Genomic DNA, 24,329 nt, shown 5'->3' on the forward strand with positions numbered 1-24,329 from the left:
AAGGAGTCACTGTAAGGGCAGAATGGCTTTTTGGGGGAAAGTCTGAACACTGTATCTCAGCTATGAGTGGACATTGCAGAGTGACCCACAATACTTACCGCCTGTGCACTGACCCTTTACTTAATTCTTCTAGCTTTTTCTCCATCTCACTCCCACCTCCTCACTCTAAAGAGCACACAGGATTGTAAAGAGGTGGTGAGAGCCGGGAGATTTGTTTGGGATAGGAAAGGTTGGCAGAATAGACCATCTTACGAGGTAGTTTACAGTCTTTGTGAAGGCGGATGGTATAATGGTACTTTTCAGTGCTTCATTCCAACAATTCAGCCACTTTAATAACCAAACAAGATGTTATTATGTGAGGATCAATGGCTAAGATCAGGGCCAATGGCTAAGACTGTGGCCAACCCCCTGCGTGACTTCAGAATAACCAATGTGAGCAGAGCCACAGGGGAGAAGTTACCAGGTCCGTCACCCAACTGCATTCTTTCAGAATGCAGAACACACAACATTGAACCAGGACCCATTGCTCCCTAAACTAATTTTCTGTGGCTCCAAATAATCATTCTGCTTCAGGTAAGAGTAGTTCTGGCTCTTCCTCTAAGCTTCTTGGAAAAATACAAAAACAGACAAAGAAGAAAGAACTCTTTTAAATGGCGACAAGGTCTAGGTAGGCCCTCTTTATGTGTAAAACTCACTAATTATATTTTAATGGATTTTCTTCATGTTGAAATTTATACATTAAATGTGAAGTCTTTCATTGACATTAGAATTGGCTGAGTCTCTATCAGGAGAGCATATCTGACCAATTCTGTTAGTTCATTTAAAAATGGACATTGTGTCGACATCATGTCAAGTGGCAGGTTTAACTGAGCTTAACAATGACAGATACAACTTTCAAAAAGCTAAAATACATGCACTGCATTAAGGCATTGCCTCTTCTTTATCCCAGTGGTCATTAGAGGCTGGGCCAAAATTGGAAATGACTCTTCCTTTTTTAGATTAACAGACTTTATTTTTTTAGAGCAGTTTTACGTTTTCAGAAAAATGAGCGGAAGACAGCATTTCCATATACCCCTGGTCCTCCTTCCAGTTTCCTCTATCATTGATAGCTTACATTAGAGTGCTACATCTTTTACAACCGATGAGCCAATATTGATACATTATTATTAACTCAACACCAAATTTTTTTGTTGTTGTTTCTGTTTTCCTTTTGAGACAGTCTCACTCTGTTGCCCAGGCTGGAGTGCAGTGGCGCAATCTCAGCTCACAGCAACCTCTGCCTCCCGGGTTCAGCCCATTCTCCTGCCTCAGCCTCCTGAGTATCTGGGATTAAAGGCATGTGCCACCATGCCTGGCTAATTTTATTTTTATTTTTAGTAGAGACGAGGTTTCACTATGTCAGTCAGGATGGTCTCGAACTCCTGACCTTGTGATCCACCTTGGTAATTCCAAAGTGCTGGGATTACAGGCATGAGCCACTGTGCCTGGCAAAGACCACAGTTTACATTAAGGTTCACTCTTTGTGTTGTACATTCTATGAGTTTTGACAAATATTTAATGACATGCATCCACCAGACAGGACAGTTTCACTGGCCCAAAAATCATCTGTGCTCCATGTATTCACCCCCTCTGTCTTCCCCCAGATCCCTGGAAACCACTGTCTTCATATCTCCATAGTCTTGCCTATGCCAGAATATCATCATTGGAATCACACAGTATGCAGCCTTTTTGGATTGGCTTCTTCCACAGTGCAGTATGCATTTAAGGCCTCTCCATGTCTTTCTGTGGCTTGATAGCTTATTTTTATTACTGAATGCTATGCCACTGCATAGATGAACCCAGGTTGGTTTATTCATTCATTTTCCATTAAATACTTCTATATGCTCTACATTTAACCAAGTTCTATGAGGATACCAAAAAATTCTACAACAGTTTTCTCCTCAAGGTTAGTCTAATTATGAAGACATATATTAGGCAAAATGACATAAAAGTGTATTTTAAAGCATTGAAGTATATGGTTCATTCCAAACACATGTGATCTAGAAAAGCAATGTTTTCAGGGGAACAGGATACCCTGAGATTAGACACATACTTTTTGTGTATATGTGTCCAGGGTCCAAGACATTCATCACATTCTTAAAGGGATAGAATTTACCACCACCCGCCCCCCCAAAAAATTAAGAACTACTGCAGAGATGAAGAGAGGTGCAATGACCATCAGTTGCATTTGTAACTGGAGAAGAGCTCATGAAGGAGGTACGGCTTGGCCTGAAAACAAAAGGGTGGCGGTAGGGCCTGGTTAGGTGGTCAGAGGAGCAGACAGCACCAGGAAAGGTGTGAAAGGGAGGTGGGGCAGAGAAACAGGGAGGAGGAACAGGTCTACTTTGAGTTAAGAGGAGAAGATGTAAGATTGCTTAGAAAAGGGAAGTCCTTCAAAGTCCAGGAGATATTTACACTGGGATTATACGGCACAAAATGTCTTGCTCATCCCACACAGAAAATGTCAGCCGGGTGCGGCGGCTCATGCCTGTAATCCCAGCACTTTGGGAGGCCAAGGTGGGTGGATCATTTGAGGTCAGGAGTTTGTGACCAGCCTGGCCAACGTGGTAAAACCCCATCTCTACTGAAAATAAAAAACTTTGCTGGTGTGGTGGTGCATGCCTGTAATCCTAGCTACCTGGGAACTGAGGCAGGAGAATCACTTTAACCGAGGAGGCAGAGGTTGCAGTAAGCTGAGATCATTCCACTGCACTCCAGCCTGGGTGACAGAGTAAGACTCCATCTCAAAAAAACAGGCCAAAAAAAAAAAAATTGATAGTGTCTTGTGCCAACTGTTAGCAGACACACACAGGCATGCACGTGCATCGTACACATACCCACACAAGCATTAAGATGCATTTTCTTTAAGAAATGCAGCCTTCTTGTTCTCTTTGCCACTATTTTGTAGAAGAAATCCCCTACAAAAGCACTTTGGATTAAAAAGCCAATATGAAACCATGAACCCTGATCAGAAAAGAGAAGACAGGAGAGAGAGGTATGAAGGAATGATTACTTTCTACTAAGTCACATTGGTCTCAACACTTGGCTCTGAAAAGCTTGGCTTATTTTCACCTCTGAATCATGAATGAGAAAATGCCCTGCAAACTGTAAAGCACTTTGTAAATGTTCTCATTATTATGCTATTCCATCTCATATGAAATATGTTTCCTTTTCCTCTCTGCTTTTCTAAATCAAATCCATCCCTAAATGCCTGGCTTAAAATGTAAGCTTTCTTTGACTATTTCAGCAGACTATGATCTTCCCATCTCCTCCAACTCCGTCAAATTTATAACAAGAGTCTTTCACTTGGCTCAGCATCACAAACTACACTCCCTTGTTTGTTTTTGCTGGGTCTCCGTCTTGCCTTTCAGTACAAAGGTGTTCACTGTTGTTTGCCACTCACTAAAACAGTGTTTGGCACAGAGTAGGTGTTCAATAAATACTTTTTTTTTAATGGAGTCTCGCTCTGTCATCCAGGCTGAAGTGCAGTGATGAATCTCGGCTCACTGCAACCACCACCTCCAAGCTTCAAGCAATTCTCCTGGCTCGGCCTCTTGAGTAGCTGGGACTACAAAAGTGTGCCACCATGTCCGGCTAAATTTTTTTTTGTATTTTTAGTAGAGACAAGGTTTCACTATGTTGGCCAGGCTGGTCTTGAACTCCTGACCTCAAGTGCTCCGCCCACCACAGCCTTCCCCAATGTGCTGGGATTACAGGTGTGACCTACTGCAGCTGGCCCAATAAATACTTATAAAATTGTGTTAATGACACAAAGTTTCTAGAGATGTTTTGTACTATTTTTAGTTTATGCCATTCCCATAGTAGATAACCATTCAATTACATATCTAAAAACTGGTGATCTGGTCTGAACATCTTGTCTGTTTAGCCATGAGTCCAGGCAGGCTGCAGACAAACAGCCACATGACCCTTCTTTGCCTGGGTCAGATAACGTCTCACTAAGCATTCTTACTGCTCTTCTTTTCCTTTACCATCTTGCTTTGTTTCCTATTGATGTTCTCTTATCTGGGTCTCAAATGATACTTGCAACTTTAAAAAGTGCATTTTCTAGGACATCTCTTTTGAAGGACAGGGGTGAAAGTAAGCCCTTCTCTCCTCCCTCATTCATCCTTTGCAGCAGGGTTGACTTGGAAGCCTAGGACCCAATGCAGAGCAAACTCAGTCTCCTATGAGTGGGTAAAAACAGGGAGTCTGATTCCTGTCCCCGCCCACATCCCTGAAGATGAAGAGGACTGGCTATTTGTCCAACTGTGCTCCGTGCAGTCCTTCAAGAAGAACCACCCGTATTCCCATCACTGTGTTCCATATCTGTTTGTTTTGTTTTTATTGTCAATAAACTATATCTAGATGCTGGGTAAATTTCTACAAAAAAATTTGACTTAAAAGGCAAACCTCTGGGACCTGCAGAGAGAATAAAGACAAGTAGGTAGGTGATAATGCAAGCCAGTAAACAAACCAGCACGCAGACCATGGGCGAGGCTAGCTGGCTCTTTCAGCCTCCGAAGGGTTGGATATTGGAAGAATCTCTGTAAAGCCAGGAGTCCAGGTCTTAGCCTTGTGGTTTTGGTAACTCTATTTTACCAGTCTACTCAAGGGTTATCAGGATCTGATGTGCTGATCTATTTCTACCAAACCCCACACTAGCTTTATTTTCCCCAAAGCAGAGTATCAATATATTAATTTAGAATGAGAAGTATATCCTTTTAGGACAGGAATATTCAGGTCCAGGGCACTTATATGCATGGTATGATATGCACAAAACTGCTAAATTATCATTTTAATGTGGAGATAACTTGCTAAACATGGAATCAGTCTTGAGGTGTGCTTTCTCCAGGATGTAGCATAGCCTGGTGCATACAAGCTTCGCTCTGCTTCAAAAACTATCTTCCCACAGGAAAAAAATATTACAGCGTGGAGATGCACGGTCACATTCTTCTTTGCTTCTTTTTTTCTAAATTTTACAGAGACTACCACTCATACTTTAAAATTATACCTAAAAATTTAATTCCAAAGTAAGTATGTGATCACTGCAAGAAATGAAAACAAACAAACAAACAAAATAAAACAAAACACTCCAAAGATATGTAAAGTTAATAATCTTGTCTCTGCCACTGGCTCCATACCCAACTCCATAGTAATAAATGTGGTGGGCCTGGGGTGTACAGCCCTCTGAACCTTTCACTGGGATTCCACAAAGATATACAGGATAGTCCGGGATTTTCACATTTCTTTTTATAAATATTATGTAATACACCATACACTGAAACTTACTCCTCTCACCAATGTATCATGGACACTTCCCCTTGCCCAATGGGAATAACTCAGACATTATTTTTAGTAACTGCAACATACGTGCTCATTTCCCAGCCTCCATGTGGTTAGATGTAGCCATCTCACTGTGTCACTGAGGTGTGTTCCATGGAGTACAGGGGGAACCAGCACTCCATACCTGGGCCTGGCCCCTAAAAATCTCCCATGGGGATATCCTTCATTCTCTCCTTCTATCCACCATCTGCAAGTGAAGGCCTCCGAAGCTCCCACTCACAGGTGAGGGAGCCTGGGTCTCTGGATCACTATGTGGAAGGCCACTTGCTAAACCCCTACGCTGACTGTTGTAAGGATGAGAAACAAATTTTCATTGTGTTAGGCTGTTAGCATTTATCTGCCACGGAAATCATAATAATGCATTTAGCATTAATAGTTGCCGTAGGAGGAGGAGCTTGAATGTTTCAACATGAAACCCAAAAAGATCCTCATGGTCCCTACTTGCATGTTAAACTAACGCTCCATCAGCTTTATGGCTAAGGCAAATATTTAGCAAGCCTCAGATTGTGTAGCAGGAGTTTGGATTAGAATGATTGCCGCTTGGTCACAGGAATGTGTGATAAGAGAAAACTGTTGTATGTGTAATGTATGGACAGGGGGAAATAATGGAACACAGGAACAGATGACTTTGGTATTTTGTCCCTGGACCTAACTATGATGTTGCTCAGATTCCACAGTTAGGGCTCAGCATGAGTTGGTGAAGCCATTGACCTAGGACTCCATGTACAGACCTGAAAACACTCTAGAAGAAAACATGCTTACAGGCTGGGTGCAGTGACTCATGCCTGTAATCCCAGCACTTTGGGAGGCCGAGCTGGGTAGATCACTCAAGGTCAGGAGTTCAAGACCAGCCTGGCCAACGTGGGAAACCCCACCTCTAGTAAAAATACAAAAATTAGCCGGGTGTGGTGGCAGGCACCTGTGGTCCCAGCTATTCTGGAGGCTGAGGCAGGAGAATCCACTTGAACCCAGGAGGCAGAAGTTGCAGTGAGCTGAGATCATGACACTGCACTCCAGCCTGGGCAACAGAGACTCCAATTCAAAGAAAAAAAAATGCTTACAGAATACAGTGATTTGAGGTCATACTAAAAAGACCATCAAATCCTAGCCTTTGGGTCAGATATTTCATTAATAAGGATATTAAAGGCCAGCAAGATAGTTCACACCTGTAATTCCAGCACTTTGGGAGGCCAAGGTGGGAGGATTGCTTGAGCCCAGGAGTCCAAGAGCAGCCTGGGCAACAGAGTGAGACCATTCTTCTACAAACAAATTTTAAAAATTAGTCAGCCATGGCCGGGCATGGTGGTTCATGCCTGTAATCCCAGCACTTTGGGAGGCTGAGATGGGTGGATCATAAGGTCAGGAGTTCAAGACCAGCCTGACCAACACAGTGAAACCCCATCTCTACTAAAAATATAAAAATTAGCTGGGCATGGTGGCAGGCACCTGTAATTCCAGCTACTAGGGAGGCTGAGGCAGGAGAATCGCTTGAACCTGGGAGGCGGAGGTTGCAGTGAGCTGAAATCATGCCATTGCACTCCAGTCTGGGTGACAGAGCTAGACTCTGTCTTAAAAAAAAAAAAAAAAAAAAAAAATTAGCCATAGTGGTGCATGCCTGTAGTCCCAGCTACTCAGGGGTCTGAGGCAGGAGGATTGCTTGAGCCCAGGAGGTTGAGGCTGCAGTGAATTGTGATTATGCCATTGCAACTACATTCCAGCCTGGGCAACAGATCACGATACCCTGTGTTGAGATAGATAGAGAGAGAGAGAGAGAGAGAGAGAGAGAGAGGGAGAGGCGTTAAACATATTAAAAGTATAAGCATTTTCTACAACTTCTCAAATTATTATTAAAAAGGCCAAAAGGTGAACATGAATTTCTGATGGGGATGCTAAACAAGGTGAGGACGACACCCTGCCACACTAAGGACCTCCGTTTACCAGATTGATGGATGTCATCCATACAGAATTGGAGAAGGGGTTATAGCTCTCTTTGCTAATGATTTATAAGGTGGGCACTTACTCACACTCAAAATCTTGTAGCTCTTATTTCTAGCCCTTCTTTCATTCCACCAACTTGGACTCCTGCTCAAAAATATTCAGTGCCTCTCTGTTGCTTGTGGAAATAGATTTAGACACTTCTGCTGGGCAGTAAAGGCCCTTCTCAGTCCAGGACCGATCTATTTGTCCAAATATATTTTGTATTAACTGTTGGCTAAGACCTGGCCCCCGTCTGGGGCAGGGCCATCCCTAGGACATGGTCATTCCATGTGCCATGTCCATTTCTCATTCCCAGCCCTAAGCCTTTCCTCTTCTCCACACATCCAATCCCACTGGTGCCATGAGCAAAACTCAAGGTCTCTCAGTCCACCTCCACAGAGCAGTCTGACTCCCTCCCTCCAAATTGCAAGAGAATTGGGTAGCAGGTGATTTGATGAGTGCAGTTGCACGGGACCTCACATTCAGAAGGACCATGGGCCTGGCTTCTCTGCCTAGACCCAGATGCTGGTACATTCTGGTCTCACTCATGTAACAAGTATTTATTGAGCCTCTAGGAAGTATCAGGCACTGTTCTAGACACTTGGAATATATCAGTGAACAAAACAAACAATGATTTTGTGAAACTTACATTCTAATAGAAAGAATCAGACCATTAAAGATAAACTTTATAAATAAGTAATAAACAATGTTAGAAGAGAATAAATACTATGCAAATATAGCAGAATAAGATAAGGTCAGGGGTTCTTATCCTGGAGCTCCAGACTTATAAGGGGTTTACGGATAGAATTCAGGGGATCTGTGAACTTGGATGGGGAGAAAATGACATCTTCATTTTCATTAGTCTAAAACCTTCAAATCTGACTGTAGACAACCAACCTCAGAAGCCATAGCAATACCTATAACTTTGTTACCAATTGAAATCACAGATATTTTGTATCAGATTGACAGTTGTTGCAGATTTCTTGAACTGTTATTTACATTCATCACTACTTTGTAGCTATTGAACCTGTGGTTAAATCTTGTTACTTAATGTGTCAATAAAGAAACATACATTTAGTAACTGTTTCTCAAAATTGTATCAATAAAGAAATACACATTTAGTAACTGTATCTCAATACAATCCACTTCTTTTGTAGTCTTATCTGTTTTTCCATGCTTTTAAAAACATTATTCTGAGAGGCACCCCTAGCCTTCACCAAACTGCAGAAGAATCCACAAGAGAAAGAAAAAAGGTTAAGAACACTAGGTAAGGGAAAATGGGGTACACTAGAGGACAGTGAGGGTGGAGGGGCAAGTTGCAATATTAAATAGGGTTGTCAGGGTAGGTTTCATGCCTAACGCCCTTTGGATCCAAGTTTCTACTGCTTGCTCTCCTTGGCCATCACAGTCATCGCCCTGGCTTTGCCCAACCCTTAGACTCAGGAACCCGGTGACACCATCTTGTTAGTCACCAGTCTCCCAGTTGCCCATCACCTTCCCCTCTCTGGCTACTTAACACAGGGCTTTGCATTTGGAAGTGTGTCATCAACATAATAATGTCAATAGAACACAAAGAAATTCAAGGATATTTAAAAAATCTTACCTGTTGTTATTCTGCCTCCTATTTAAACATCCAACTCAAACTGGCTAGCAGACAAACTAGCTCAAATCAGCCAGGCAGTCCAGGCAGCAAATGTCTCCTAAAGAAAAGATAAGCAAAGCAAATCAGCAGCTTCTGAAAGCTGACGAAGTGTATCACCTAGGGCAAGTGGAATGTGAGCTAAAGATATTGCCTTATGCCAAAAGAAATTCTTGAAAAATTCAAATTCATCTCTCATATACATGCAAAAATCCTCAGAATTCTATGACAAAAAATTCTTTGTTTTTTTTTTAAACTTACACTTTGAAGCTGTTGAATTCTTTTTAAAAGATCTATACACGGACAGTGATAAAACACTATAAGAAAATCACAAAACTAAATTCTTCCTTAAAATGACCAAGATGCTGATGCTGTTAGCTGCAAGTCACGGAATGCTTCGCTAAAGGTGTCTTCATAAAAACAGCTCTCCTCTCAATAAGGCTGGAGGTCAATGGTTCCAAGGCCAGTTTACTTCCTTACCTGCAAGATGTCACTCTAATTGATCCCACCCAAAGCTTCCCATCAGACTATGATACAGCTGAAGAAGAGGGAAAGGAAATGAACCACCCCTTCCCATGGAACGCACTTTTATGGGAAAGGAGACACTTTCTCAGAAGCCTTCAAGTTTTACCTTTTGTCTCATTGGGTCACCTGACCACCACTGGAAACACGATTGATTTGCTGCAATGAACTTAGAGCAATCATAATTTACCTTCTATTTATTTAGGCAGGTTTGTTACTCCCTAAATAAAATCAGAGTTCTACAACTGAGTAAGAAGACACCAGAGCTAGGGAGTAGGTAACCACATGTGTCTGCACATAGACTGAAAAGCTTCGGGACTACGTGAAAGAAAAGAACCCTAGGCTTAAAAAATAAAATTAGGCTTTGAAGCTGTTAGAAGTAAAATGTACATCTGTGAAACTTTTCACTAAAATAAAAACAGATAATCCCAAAATGAAATTCTTCCTTGCATTCTATCACTTAATTATTATATTCCCAGAACTGTTCAAAGCTGTCTAGAAGTATATCCTTCTCATGTATTCAGTACATGTATATGACTCCTTCATACCTGGCACTATGGTGCTTTTGTGGTCTTGTATAGTCTGTCTTTCCCTTCCTTCATATGAATAATTTCTACTAATGAGGTAGACATTATTATCCCACTCTACAGATGAGAAAACTGAGGTGCAGAGAAATGAACTCATTTCCCTATCATCATCCAGTTAAAAGTGATGGACCTGGGCCGGGTGCAGTGGCTCACGCCTGTAATCCTAGCACTTTGGATTTGCCAAGGTGGGCAAATCATGGGGTCAGGAGTTCAAGACCAGCCTGGCTAACATGGTGAAACCCCATCTCTACTAAAAATACAAAAAGTTAGCTAGGTGTAGTGGCTGGTGCCTGTAATTCCAGCTACTCAGGAGGCTGAGGCAGAACTGCTTGAACCCAGGAGGCAAAGGTTGCAGTGAGTCGAGATTGTGCCACTGCACTCCAGCCCAGGTGACAGAGTAAGACTCTGTCTTAAAAAAAAAAAAAAGTGGTGGAGCAAATTTTCCTGATGTTCAGTCCCTGTTTCACTGCTTCCATAGAGGGAAAGGCAAGACATTTAAAAACAAAACAAAAATCTCTAATACTAGAGAGGAAAAAATGTATGCCGCAGAAACAGATGTAAAATATGCTTTGGGGAGAATAAAGGATAAATTACCTCTGGGGATGTGGGCTGGGGACTAGGAAAGGCTTCATGAAGGAAACAGTATGTGAACTGGGTCTTAAAGGATGGGGAAGACGTGGAGTTGAGGACACTCTGGGCAGAGAGGCTGGCATGTACAAAGACAAAGATGTGCAGCCATTGCTTAGGATGCATGAGAGGCAAGAGTGGGAAACAGATTGGGAAGGGAACTTTGGTCAGGTCACGATGGGATTTACGTGTCAGGTTAAGTAAGGTGCTTAAGGTTATTATGCAGGCAATATGGTGACTCTGAACATCTCTGAGCAATGGTATGCAGCGCGCAGGAAGACAATGTTGTCAACAATGAGTTATGTCAATTAAAGAAGAGGGAGTGACTGGAGTCAGGGATGCCTGGTTAAAAAAGAAAAAATAGCGCAGCAGTCCAGAGAGGAGGTAGGGATAGGCTGAATCAGGTACTGGCAGCAGAAATGAAGAGGGATGGAAGAATGTGAAAACCTATTGCAAAACAAAACAAAAAACAATGGGTCCTGGCAGTTGACCTGCAACGGCTGGAGCTGAAAGACTAGGAGGTGGTCACTGTTTACCAGAAGCAGGGAGGAGATGAGCTCCATTTGGTAGAGGTGTCCAAGAAAGCAGGTGGAAATGTGGGACAAGAGCTAAGGAGACTATGTCAATTCAAATACCAGTCTCAGAGATCTGGAGATGAGCTTGCCAAGACAGCAAGCAGAGAGGGAAGAGAAGAGAACTTAGATCCAGTCCATCAAGAAAGGGGGTGAGTGGAGAAGCACATGGCCCCTAAATGATCAGGTTTCTCCCTTCCCGGTTCCCTCCTTTAGCCTCTTAGCCTCTCCCTCCACACCAGTGGTTATAGAACTGCTCTGTGTAAATATATCCCCTAGGGAGTAAATTCAAAATGCAGATTTCCAGGTGCAACCCCCAGAGATTCCTGAGTCAGCGGGTTTGGGGTTCTACCTGAGGAGTCTGCATCCTTAGAAAGCCAGCCCAAGGACCACACTTTGAGAAATGCTGCCATGTAACCTCTCCCTGTGTGATCTCACCTCAAAACAATCTCTATCTCCCATTGAAAACCCTTGGCTGAGCTCCAGTCCCACCTGGCAACTGAGCAACCCTATCTGAATATCTCCTAGGTACTTTCGACTCAACATGTTCAAAATTGAATTCATTTTTTCCCCCACACCTGGTGCATACAGAATAAAGTACAAGTTCTTCAGCTTGGCATACAATCTCCAGCGTCATTCTCGACCACTGTCTCACTTTTGCTTTGCATGTTTAGCAATATTATAATTTCTCACAGATCCTGGACATTCATACCTTTCTATCCTATTTGCTGTCCCCTGCCAGAACTCACAGTGCAGGGCACAGGCATGTCACCTCCTCCACCCCAAACACACTCCTTGCCGTTTGTCCCTCTGTGCTCCCTTTTGTCCACGTGCATCCATTTTACTGCTGCACTCATTATATTGTATCGTGCCCCTTGCTTGGTGGTCTTTCTATGAGCCGGAGCTCCCTGAAAGCCAGGGCTGTGGCGTATTCCCTTTTATACTCCGAGCTCCTGCTACAGAATCTCTAGCACATGGTAAGCTGTAGCTGAACACTTGATGAATTGACTTTCTTTCTTTTTCTTTCTTTTCTTTTTTTGAGACAGAGTTTCCCTCTTGTTGCCCAGGCTGCAGTGCAATGAATGGCGCGATCTCGGGTCACTGCACCGTCCGCCTCCCAGGTTCAAGCAATTCTCTTGCCTCAGCCTCCTGAGTGGCTGGGATTACAGGCACGTGCCACCACATTTGGCTAATTTTTTATTTTTAGTAGAGAGAGGGTTTCACCATGTTAGTCAGGCCAGTCTTGAACTACCAACCTCAGGTGATCTGCCCGCATTGGCCTCCCAAAATGCTGGGATTAAAGGCATGAGCCAACATGTCTGGCTGATGAATTGACTTTCTTGGAAAAAGAAAGAAAGACAAGAAAAAAAAGAAAAAAACAGAGAGAGAGAGAGAAGGAAGGAAAGAAGGGAGGGAGGGAGGGAGGGAAGGAGGGAGGGAGGGAGGAAGGGAGACAGAGGAGAGAGAGAAGGTATGACTAGGAATGTTGAAAGAAAAAAACAAACTAAACAAGCATGTGAAGGGAGGGGAGTGGTTCAAGAGGAGTGAGGCCATTAACAGTGTCTAGCTCAAGTTTGCTTAGAAATCAAGCAGGGGAAGGGCTGAGAAAGGGCACTGGATTGGGCATCTAAGAAGCCACTGGCAACCTCAGAGCAAAGGGTCAGTCCTAACAGTCCTCTGGCATGACAGTCAAGCCCCTCCAGGGCTGGCCACATAACAGCAAGCTCTTTCATGTCAGTGGGAGGAAACATCACAATTGAAACTTCACACTGCACAGAAATGCACAGGTCCACTGATTCATGACTGAGGTAGGCTTAACTTGGCTTAACAGGACCTGTAGGCTTTTATAAGAGCTCTCCTCAGCCTAGCTTTACTTCTACCTCCACCCCCAAGCTTCTTTCTGCACCATTTCTGCCTATCTGTCCGAGTTCAGCCTGGACCGCAGGTCAGGGAAACCAAGCTGTTACCTATTTCCCATTATCACAGAAATTTCTCTGCAGGGTTGGGTTGCTTCTCTGAACTGCTTCTCCTGTGCAAATCCATCCTAATCTGCCATTCCTGCAACCTCCAACTAAATCACCCTACCTTCTGTGCACCTCCATTACAGCTTCTTTTCATTCATAGGCTGATTGCATTTTTTTTTTTTTTGCCATAATTCCTTTCTGCTGAATGCTCTTATCGCATCACTTTGCGTTTCCTGCACCCCTGTTCAGGTGTCTGATCATTTTTCTTCTAGGAGCAGAAGCATAAAATGAATGATATTTCCCTATTCCCCTGATTTTGTCAGGGTAATTTCTCCAAGACTGCCATTTCCACAATGAGATTCCCTTTGCCCTGCCAAGCCTCGCTCTCCCCTTTGCCCTTAAAGCCACAGCTCTATTTTTCCTCATTGGAATGCAATGTCTACTCTTTTAAATTCTCTGTGAGTGTAATGTCTTGTCACTGCAGCTTTCAGTTAAAGAGTCTTGCTATTAAATACTACTCTGTTACAAATTGTATCATTGAAACCGATCAAAGCTTTAAAACAGAAAGACAAAGTAATTTCTTAAGAATAATCCAAACAAAAATAGGTCTCTATCATGACTTGTTAAGAAACAGAATTATAAGAAAAGGAGAGGAAGAAGAAATAAAGAATGTGTGGAAAAGATAGAAAGATACAGAGAAAAAGAAAATTAGACACAGCCAGAAAGAGAGGAAAATAGAAATAGAGCAAGAGACCAAAAGAGAGGTGTGATATCAAAAGACAGAACTTGAGATAGTGACCTACCTCCCCCAGGCACATCCTCGAGAGAGAAACCACAGGCTCAGACATGGAAAATAAAGAGCTGTCAGGAAAATATGAGCAACATACACCAAGTGAGAATAAGATACAAGCCACACAGACATCATGCTATGAATACCCTAAGAGTAATACAGACATACACACCTAAATGCATACACCAAAAAGAGGGTTATCTCTATCCTGCGGCCTTGAAGATATTGTGATGTTGTGCATTTTCACATCTATAGGCAAAAATGAAAAAAAACAAAGACGCTTTTTTCCATATTCTGTAAGCAAAATGAACTTGAAATGAGGTCAAAGCTCCCCCATGTTCACTCTACCAACTCCCGAGAAAGATGTGACTTGTACCATTCTGTAGAAAGGCAGATTAAGGAGAGTAACTGGTATGGATGGTTACTAAATCCTTTCCAGTTTTCTTGCCTTTATTATTGTTTCTCAAAGCACCCTGAAGTTAAATCGTATTTTGGAAATCTAGAGTTCCATGTATTGCAAAAAAAAAAACCAACCAACCAACCAAACAAACAAAAAAAACAAGTGACTTATTAAATGATTGATTAAACTCCTTAGAACACTGAATGCTAACATATTTACTAAATAAATAAAATACAATGCACACTGTCTCTAGCCAAATGGGACAGCTCCCAGACCCCTCTCATTGTCTCAGGCCCATGACTGGCCATGCCTTCTCTGCTTGGAGCACTCTGTGCTGTTCTCTTCTGCTACCTGCCTAGCTCTCTCCATCCTTCTGCCATCTCCACCCATAAAACAGGACAGATTCTTTCAGGTGGAATTTAAGAAACTATATTTCCCTCCAAACTAGTTTCACCAAAGTCACTATGCAACTCTTGTGGCTAAATCCAGTGAATGCCTTCCTGCTTTTTTGTTTGTTGTTTGAGACAGAGTTTTGCTTTTGTTGCCCAGGCTGGAGTACAGTGGCGTGATCTTGGCTCACTGCAACCTCCGCCTCCTGGGTTCAAGTGATTCTCCTGCCTCAGCCTCCCGAGTAGCTGGGATAACCCGCACTGCCACCACGCCCGGCTAATTTTTTGCATTTTTAGTAGGGACGAGGTTTCATCATGTCGGCCAGGCTGGTCTCGAGCTCTTGACCTCGGGTGATCCACCCACCTTGGCCTCCCAAAGTGCTGGGATTACAGGCGTGAGCCACTGCACCCGGCTGCCTTTCCACTTTTATCTGATGTGGGCCTCTCAATAGCATGCAGCACTGTTGACTTCGCTAGGATGTTGAGGAATTCCCCTGTCCTGGCTGTCCTGTAACTTCTCTGCCCTCTCCTCCATGGGGAGCCCTTTTTCCTCTTCCCATGCCTCAAATACTGGTGCTGCCCAGGCTCTGTTGCGGATCATCTCTCCTCCCAGCTCCCATGCTCTCCTTCAGTGACATTTCACTGTTAGGTTTATACCTTGCTGTCACTTGACTGCAGTCACCAGAGGGAAAGGAGACAATTAGTATACTCAGTCTGCCAATTCATGAAAGAAGATCTAGGCTCATTTCGAGAATATTTTTCCATTATATGATACCAACTATGCTGGCTCAACTGAACGCAAGTTTTGCATCACATGTGTACAGCTTCAGTCATGGTGGGCCGAAGAGGAGGTGAGTGTCTGTCTGTACGGCTCCGTCTTGTTCCCCTTTTATGGGACTCTATTTCCTTGCCCAAGATGGTTACCTTCTTATGGGAGGGAGACTACTGGTAAAATGTTTTCAGTTGACACAAGTGATCTTCATTTTAAGACTGCCTAGAATCACTCACTGCTAGACAGCAGCTGGGATGTACTTAGAGGCAGTTAGTGAATGCTGGTCAGTGCTGAGTTCAGAGGCAGCCCTACAAAGCAGGGACCTATAAAGCAAGATGCTGCCAATCCAGTTACGAACACAGGGTACCCTGTGGACGACAGAGTGAGCAACAGCCAGGAAATGCTCTGTGAGCCTAGGGAAAGATGAGACAAGAGTCAGTGGAGTTGGTCACAGGGAGGTGTTAGAATAATACTAACTTTTATTGAACCCCTACTATGTGTCTGCACTGTATACAAAACTCTCTCTCTAATCTAACCCAGCCTCAGGGGCTGTGGTGAGGACTATATGAAATGCCTTTTATCAAGTTCTTACTGTTGTGCTGCACACCAGAGAGCATGCGACACATTGCAGCTATCATCCATTGAACAAGTACGTGTGCAGTAGTCACCATGTGCTGGGCAATGCACAGTTACTGGACGTACGATACCAAGCAAGAAAAACATGGTTCCTGTCCTTATGGAGCTTGCAGTCTAGAGATGCCCTGTCCAAGATGGTAGCCGCTAACCACCTGTGGCTATTAAAATTAAAATAAAAAATTCAGTTCCTCAGTTGCACTAGCCACAATTCTTGTGCTCCACAAACATAAGTGGCTACGCTGCCCTTATGGCAGCAAGTTCTATTGGCCAGCACTAGAAAGGGGCAGAGAGACAGCAGGGAGTTACATACCTGTGTGGTGAAGGCTGAGATAGACATTTATAGATGAAAAAGGAGAATGTTACTCTTATTCTTCTTTCTCATAATCAAAACACAGAAACTGAGCTCAGAGAGGTTAAGCAATTTGACCAAGATCACACAGTTAAGTGGAAGAGCTGGGATTTGAACCTAGGTCTGACTTATTCTCATGCTACCTTGGACTGTTTTGTGGAGGAGGTGAGCCAGACACAGGAAGAAGCTGGTTAAAGAGAGAAGATGGAGAAAGCACCCCACTGGGACAGTGGGTGGGAAAGTGACAGCTTGGGCAAAGGCACAACGACAGTGATGGGTGAGGCTGGCAGTGGACTACAAGTAAACCAGTCTGGCTAGAGAAGCAGTGCCTTGCTGAACTCACGTCCTTAGAAAGCTAAACTAGGACTCACCTGCCTTGATGAAAAGCCAAGGCGCTAGAAAACTCAACCCCACCTGCAGAGGCTGAGTCCTTAGAGGATGTTAGCCAGAAGCATGGCATGGCCAGAACCACGTATTATGAAGATGGCAGTATTTAGGATGACCTAAGCCAAAACTAAAGTTAGGGAGACTGGTTAAAGATTGCAGAGAGGTTAGAAGGGAAGGAGATAAATGACAGGTGTGGAGTAAAGAACACCAGAGTGAGAGAAGAGACCTATTTCTAAGCTTCAATACTGTGTGACATTGGGCGATAGATTTTACTTCCTTGGACTTCATTTCTTCAACTCTCAAAGGGCAGGGCTGGCCCAGATGACCTCTGAGGTCCCTTTTAGCAACAGTAGCCTGGGATTCTGCAAATGTGAATGGCATTAGGTTGAGAGAAGTGGTAGGAAGTGTAGCATTGATTGTGGGGGCAAGGAAGACGGCAGAGTCCAAGATCACACAGGAAGGGGCTGTGATGTGCCACTAACAAAGTGTGAAAGAGCTTGCCTTTTGGGGAGGGGGAATGGAGGATGGAGAACGGAAAGGATAAGAAGTAGTGAGAAAATCATTGGGTTGTATTCAAGAAAGTCATACAGTGTTAGAGATCATTATTTTACACCTTAAAAAGATAGCTTCTCAACTTTGTTAAACCCACGATCCACAGTCGGAAATAAAATTGACATCATGGTCCAGTACACTTGTCCAGTACCTATAATTGAAACAAAAGGTTTATGAAACAATAGTTTCCCTTACTAAGGGCAGTGGATTCTAATATTTTCTATTGGATTCCATTTCATTCTTTTTTAAAGCCCGTTGCCATCCGCTGCATTTATTTTATGATCTATTAATGTGTCACGACCCACGGTTTTAAAAACAGTCCCTAAGAGGAGACTCAACAAGTCTTCCTAAGTTGGAGGGGATGGAAGGGCATCCTATCCAAGCATACGGGAGACAGCTGGAGAGGCAAACCTGGAGAGGCTCTGAGCCGGGGAGAGTTTGGAGAATGTTTAGCGGAAGCCCTGATCGGAGAGAGCGCTGAGAAAAGCGAGGACCCAGACAGTTGTGAGCTCCCATTCAAGTGATGGGGGGCGGGGGGCGGGGGCTCGGGACAGTGTAGACGCGAGGAGGCGAAGATCAGGGTGGCTTGGAAGCCACATTCCGGCAGGAAGCCGGCGACCACCCCGGGGGCTGCGTTTCCGCGACGTGCACGGCAGGTCTTGGTGCCTCTGACCTCGTGTGGCTTTCCGAAGCTCCTCCACTCACCCGCCCTCCCTGGGAGCACGGCGCGCTCCCACTCCTTCCTTCATTCATTTCACTCCTACCTCCGTGAGCGCCAACCCGCTGCGAGATGGGCGAACCACTTTGCCAGCCGGGGGCTCTCCTTAGGGTCGGTTCCCCCCCGGGCCAGCACGCGCGCACCCTCGCACACACACACGGGCGCGCGCGCACAGACACACGCGCGCACACACACACACACACACACACACACGAACACACACACACAAAGTTCTGGGGCCCCTCTGCGGACCGGCTTGGCTGCGCTGGGCTCAGAGCCGTGCGCCTGCCCGGCCCAGGCCGCCCCCCTAGCGGCTCCCCGGAGCCCGCCCCGCGCCCAGTCCCCCCCGCGCTGCGCGGCCGCCCCTCCCCGCGCGGTCCCCTCCGGCCGCCGGCGCGGCTCTGCCCTTCGGCTCGGCCTTCCCCGCCTCGCATCCGTGCCATCGGCGCTCGATTGCGCGCGGACTCCCTGTGGCTCTCCCGGCCCCGCGCCCCGCCCCCGCCCGCCGCCCCCCTCCGCCAGCAACTTTTGCGGAGCCCCCGCGCCCAGCCATGCTGAGCTGAGCCCCGCCGGCCCTGGCCGCGCGCTGCCCCCGGCTCCCGCCCCTCCGCGGACCCGCTCGGGGGCCGCGGCCGCTCGGCGCCTCGGCCTCGGCCGCTCCGCCCGCCCGGCCGCCCCGAGCCCCGAGCCCCGAGCCCCCCGCGCCGGGCCCGGGCGGCAGCGGCGGTGGCGGCGGCGGCGGCGCGCCCGGTCCCCTCCCCCGGCGCCGGCCACGGGAGGCGGTGATGCGGGCGCGGGCGGCCTCGGCTGCGCCGAGAGCGGAGACACAGGCTCAAGATGGCAGATTCCGACTGAGGCTGGGGGGGCCGAGCTCGCGCGCCGCTTTCCCGTCCCCGTTGCCATGAACCGCGGACACCCCGGCCCCGATGGCCCCCGTGTACGAAGGTAAGGGGCGCCCGGCCCCGCCGACCCCGCGCCCGCCGCCCCGCCGCGGCCCCCGCAGCTTTGTTCTGCCCGCGGCTCCGCGCCCGCAGCCCCCGGCGCCCGCCCCAGCCCCCACTCGGGGCCCTAGGGGGCCGCGACCCCCTCCCGCGCCCGGAAGATGACCGGGACCCGGCGCCGGCGGGGTCCCGCTTCCAGGGCGGGGAGAGGGGCTGGGGGCGCGGGAGGGGAGGGGGCGTGTGCGAGGGTGGGCGGCTGCCCGGGGAGGGCAGGGGCGCCGGGGAAGGCGGACCCGTGACTGTGCTTTTTATTTATTTGCGATAAATGAAGGTGCTGCGGCTCAGCTTCCACCGCCCCCCCCACGCTACCTCTCGGAGCACCTCCTTTCCACTTCGCTCTCCGCCTCGCGCCCCTTCCCATTTCTCTCCGCGCCCACCCCACGCTCCTTTATTATCCGCGAGCCTCCGATTTTGGGGGGGCCGTGGAATCGGAACGCGCGGGGCTAGGTGGGGAGAGAGGAGAGGGATGAAAAGTCCGTGTCAGAGCCAGGCAGAACAATGAAACAGGCGAAAATCTCCCCGCATTAGCGTGTGCAAGGGGACGTGGACTTTGGGTTTTCCAGCCGGGGAAGCCGCGGAGACGTTTTTCTGGCTCGGTCTGGGTCGACCTGTGTGGTGCACCTTCACCTGGCGTCGGGGTGTTTTCCCCCATTTGACTGCCTTTAGGAAGAAAGAAAAGAATGCGAGGCGGAGAAGCCGTGGGTCTGCCTCGCACACTCTGTTTCGTTTCTCTTCGGTCCGTTCTGTCAGCTTCCAGCCAGAAAGCAACCCAGAATCAACTAAGTTTTTACACTTCGATGTGTTTTTGTGTGCTTGTAGTAGGGGGAATTTTAAACCCAAGTGTGTCTGATTTTTCAGTCGTTTCATCGTGCAAATGTTTGTCTCGTGAAATCATTGAAATCGCAGCCTTCACATACTTTTAGCGTGGGTCCCCCGGCTTTCTTTCGGTTTTGTTCGAATATTCTGTGGGGTGAAATCGCAAATGAGGTACAGGGTTTGTGTGCCACAGAGGAGGGTACGAGGGGGGAGTGTAATCAGCCTATAAATCCGGAGAACAGTTGTGGCCAGTGAGACAGGGAAGGCATTAATAGTTTTATCTCTGTTATAAGAGGCTGATTAAAAAAAAAAAAAAAAAAAACTTATCTGAAAAGAAAATCTGTTATTAGTTCCAGGGCTCCAAATGAATTAGATTTCTGGCCGGAATAAAGTTACCAGTCAGGCCCTGGATAACGAGGCTGTAAATAACCTATGGACTGTAAATATTTTTTTTCAGACTCTCTTAGAAACAAAGGGGCTGTTTAGAAGGCAACAGAGAGATGTTATTCCAGGGGCTTTCCTCTTTGATTCTGAAGAACACAAGGTCCATTTAACCGTTGGACAAAACAAAACAAAATTTCTGATCACTCCACCACTCAGAATAGAACATGCCGGTGGACATGTGAACATGTGGGAGAACCCATGTCGGCCATTCATTGTTCATCTGCGTCTACAGGAGGGGGCTACAGTCAATGCTCCCACTGTCTAGAGTGTTAAAATGAAACAATTTTCTCTTTATTAAGTACCTCCTTGAGACTCCCTCTGCTGGACACTCTCGGTGAGTTGAGAGAAGGAACTTGGCATTGAATTCAGAACTATAGTAAACGGCTGATTTCCCTGTTACTAGGGACCGGGTATGTGAGTTGGGATGTATTTTGTCAACTTTGTGGAAAGCCATCTTGGGAATCGCACTGTTCTCCTGCCCGTTTCATTCTAAATCCATATGGAATGTAGGCTGTCCCGGGGGCTGAGACCTGGCCTCTCCCAGTTCCTAATACATTGTTCCTCCAGTTCCTTAAGCCAGATGAAGAGCTGCAGGTGTGTAGGGTGTTATGTTTAAGAATCGTCATGGATCTCCAAGGTTTCATGAACTGTTTTTATTTGCCAGCCTTCCTTCCCTGTCTCAGGTGACCTCCGTGGTGGCCTTTTTCAGCCCTCGGTTTCCCTCCATCTTGTCCATGTGCCCTCTTCATTATTCCTGCGCTGTGCACCCTTTTGTTCGGGGTGTGTCTGTGTGCACCTTTATCATTCTTTTTCTAATCTTCCTTCTTACCCCACCTCAACTAGCCCACATCACTCTGCCAAAAGCCCAGGTTCGGGTGTTTTTGAAAGAGACTGTTAGACATGCTCGGAACAGACAGGTGACCTCTAGAATCAAGGATTAGATTGCTAGGACCCACATTCACTCACTGTGATGAGTGTGCCAAGACTCTGATGACCTCCTTTCTCCCGCCGTGGTGACATCCGCTGGGTTCAGGGAACCTGATTTTTCCCCTGTCTCAATCAGAGCACGTGGACTCCCTGTGTGCATGTTAAATGAGCAGAGCTTTTCCTGTCGAATTCTCCAAGAGGAGGGATTCCTGGTGGGTTTTGAGCTCCTAAAAAGTGCACATGATTCTTCTCAGGAAGAGTATAATGACATGAGGGGGAATTGTTTCAGTGGGGTGCTACTGCATCAGGCCAGAATGCCAGGCGAAGGCCCAGATGCATTAAAAGAGCATTCTAAACTGCCAGAGATTTAGACAGAAATGCTGTTATTGAAACAAGGTGAATTTGATAATACAAATTAATGGGTGGCAAGGTATAATCGGTCTTCCAGGGCTTGCTTGAAGGATAGGTTTATAAACAGCACGTTTGTTTTTGGTGATTTGGAACTGAACTTCTTTTAAAAAGGTTTATTTTCTTTAGAAGGTTAAACATTTGCCTTGTGATTGCATTTCCTCCATCAACTTGCTTAGCAAGGCTTTTTCAATATCTAGTGCAAAGGCCAACCACCAAGGTCTATATTGCCATGGGTTCTGAATGAGAGGAGCCTAAATTCCAAGTTATTTATATTTCCTCTACCTGAGCTATGCCGTGTTGATTACTGTTGGCTTATGTAAAGGAACACTTCACAGCTTCCAAACACTGTCCTGCTGCAATCTATCATCAGATGGACCTGAAGATGCCTGTCTACCAAGTTGTCTCCCAAGAAATGAGATTCTGAAACATCTTCTGTTAGCAGAGTTTGATGACACATGTCCTAAAATATCCATTCCTGTGTTTAGGTTTTATATTTTAAAAATGAGTAAGTATAAATATTGCTTTTCTTCTTACCACATTTGCATAGTGAGTAAGGTACCTTAATTTTATCCTTGATTTCAGACAGCGTGCTATGATACTTGAATCAGAGAAACCTGAATTTGAAACTAGCCGTATGACTTTGGGCATGTTACTTAACTTCTCTAAGCTGTTATTATTATTATTGAGCTTTATTGGATTGTGCAGGAACTCCATTAGAAACTAGCACATGTAAAGTCTCTGGCTGTAGTAGGCCTTTTCTCAGTGTGTGTTAAATCCCTCTGTCTTCTGAGCTGCTTACAGGCATGATGACTCCAGGGAAAGAATAACCCACAAATAGTTTAGAAAACCAATAATAGCAACATTTCAATTATTAATCTCCTGCAATTCCCTTTCCAGCTTGGGCACCAGCAACAATAAACCCCCTATAGCCATAGAAGAAAGAACCTTCTTTTTACCCCCTCTGTGACCTTTCCAGATTCTTTATTCACATTGAGCTTCTGCTGGTTTCAGGTAGAGAATTTGTCTTCTATAGTGGCACTTTCTGGGCTTCTTGAAAATGTGCAAATAAACTACTGGGGCAGAGTTTCAGGGGCTGTAGCTGAAACGGATACTTTTCAAGAGGCAGTGCCTCTTGGAAAGCATCCCCAAGTATGAAAGATAACCTTTGCCCTTAACAAGGCAGCTGGCTGGGCAAGGGAGCACCGGACGTGGTTCATCAAGCGCCGTCTCCGAGGGGAGGCTCCTCGTCCACCGCAATCCAGGGTCTGCCTCATCATGCATTAAACATCATTTTCCTGCAAAAGACAATGTGGGGCTTTCTGTAAGTTACAGTGGCTCAGATTCTTTGTATTTTATGTTTTATATTTCTTCATCTCTCTCTTTCTCTCCCTTCCTCCCATAGAGACCAGTCTTGGGGAACCACCTTTGAGGTTTGTATGGAGCAAAGCAGGGATGATCAAGAGGGTGTGATATGTGAGCGTTTCTTATTGTTCTCTGAACACGTAATTCGCCCACAATTTCTGGTAGTCTTATTGATGACAATTCAAGGACTTTGGGTTGGTATCAAAGACAGGCTTCAGAATAATGGCAGCACGCTTTGTATAACCACCGATGGGATGTGAACTTGAAAGGCCCAAACTCGCAAGAGTTCCATCTCGTATGACAATTCCCTGTTGGGGGAAAAAAAAGAGGAAAAACCTGGAGTATAGAAAGGTCTTTATTTTTGCTCTAAAAGAAACCCAGATGCCTGAGGGTCACGGCAATCATTATGATGTAGGCCATATTGACTCTGTGCTGCACTCTGTGCTGCACCCTCCGCCCGCATGACCTCATGTGCTCCCCCTCTTGATAGACGAGGACCCATCTTTAATGCATTCATTCAGCAAGCAGTTATGCAGGACCTGCTGTGCGCCAGGTCCTGTGGCAGGTTCTGGGTTTGTAGAAATGACAAAATCTTGGTCCCTGTCCTCAACTCTATGGGGTGAGGGAAGTGAAAGAAGGTTTAAGCATAACTCACTAGACCGTGGGTCTGACTCAAGATGGAATTTTTTTCTTCTTTTTTTTTTTTTGTGGCAGTTCATACTTCTGACATGCCTATGTTTTCTTCCGATAGAAGGGGAAGACTTGGCCAGGTGTGGTGGTTCATGCCTGTAATCCCAACACTTTGGTAGGCCAAGGCAGGTGGATCAACTGAGGTCAGGAGTGGGTGCCTGTAATCCCAGCTACTTGGGAGGCTGAGACAGGAGAATTGCTCGAACCTGGCAGGCGGAGGTTGCTGTGAGCCGAGATCATGCCATTGTACTCCAGCCTGGGTGACAGAGTGAGACTCTGTCTCAAAATAAAATAAAATTTAAAAAGAACAAGAAGACCCCATTCTTCTATTTTCTCTTGAAGTATTTTCTTTACGTGGACTCAAAAAAGAGTTTCTGAGTGCGGAACATACTCATTACAAGCTTTCTTAGAAATG

At 45.8% G+C, this 24,329-nt stretch overlaps 1 protein-coding gene and 1 long non-coding RNA gene across 6 annotated transcripts in view; one reads left to right on the forward strand and one right to left on the reverse strand.

The window, feature by feature from the left end:
• Positions 1–7,083: 7,083 nt before the first annotated feature.
• On the reverse strand, positions 7,084–18,578 carry LOC116549927. 2 transcript variants are annotated; one of them, XR_004268156.1, is made up of 4 exons: positions 18,310–18,578; positions 17,220–17,355; positions 8,963–9,059; positions 7,084–7,123 (listed from the first exon to the last, which is right to left on the reverse strand). It is a non-coding gene; the product is annotated as an uncharacterized LOC116549927 (long non-coding RNA). The 2 variants fall into 2 exon arrangements; XR_004268155.1 differs by having other exon boundaries at positions 17,220–18,578.
• Positions 18,579–18,819: 241 nt separating this feature from the next.
• The window catches only part of HIPK2 (homeodomain interacting protein kinase 2), a 218,223-nt gene continuing 212,713 nt past the window's right edge, over positions 18,820–24,329 (forward strand). For 2 of the 4 annotated variants that reach the window (XM_032275638.1, XM_032275640.1), the window contains exon 1: positions 18,820–19,208. In XM_032275638.1, coding sequence (XP_032131529.1) covers positions 19,190–19,208 — 19 coding nt within the window. In that variant the 5' untranslated portion in view covers positions 18,820–19,189. The remainder of the gene's footprint in view (positions 19,209–24,329) is intronic. The other 2 variants (XM_032275639.1, XM_032275641.1) reach the window with 1 other exon arrangement.

Source organism: Sapajus apella, unplaced genomic scaffold (genome assembly GCF_009761245.1).
Source record: "Sapajus apella isolate SASKATOON/1434 unplaced genomic scaffold, GSC_monkey_1.0 scaffold7, whole genome shotgun sequence".
Classification (NCBI taxonomy): Eukaryota; Metazoa; Chordata; class Mammalia; order Primates; family Cebidae; genus Sapajus; species Sapajus apella.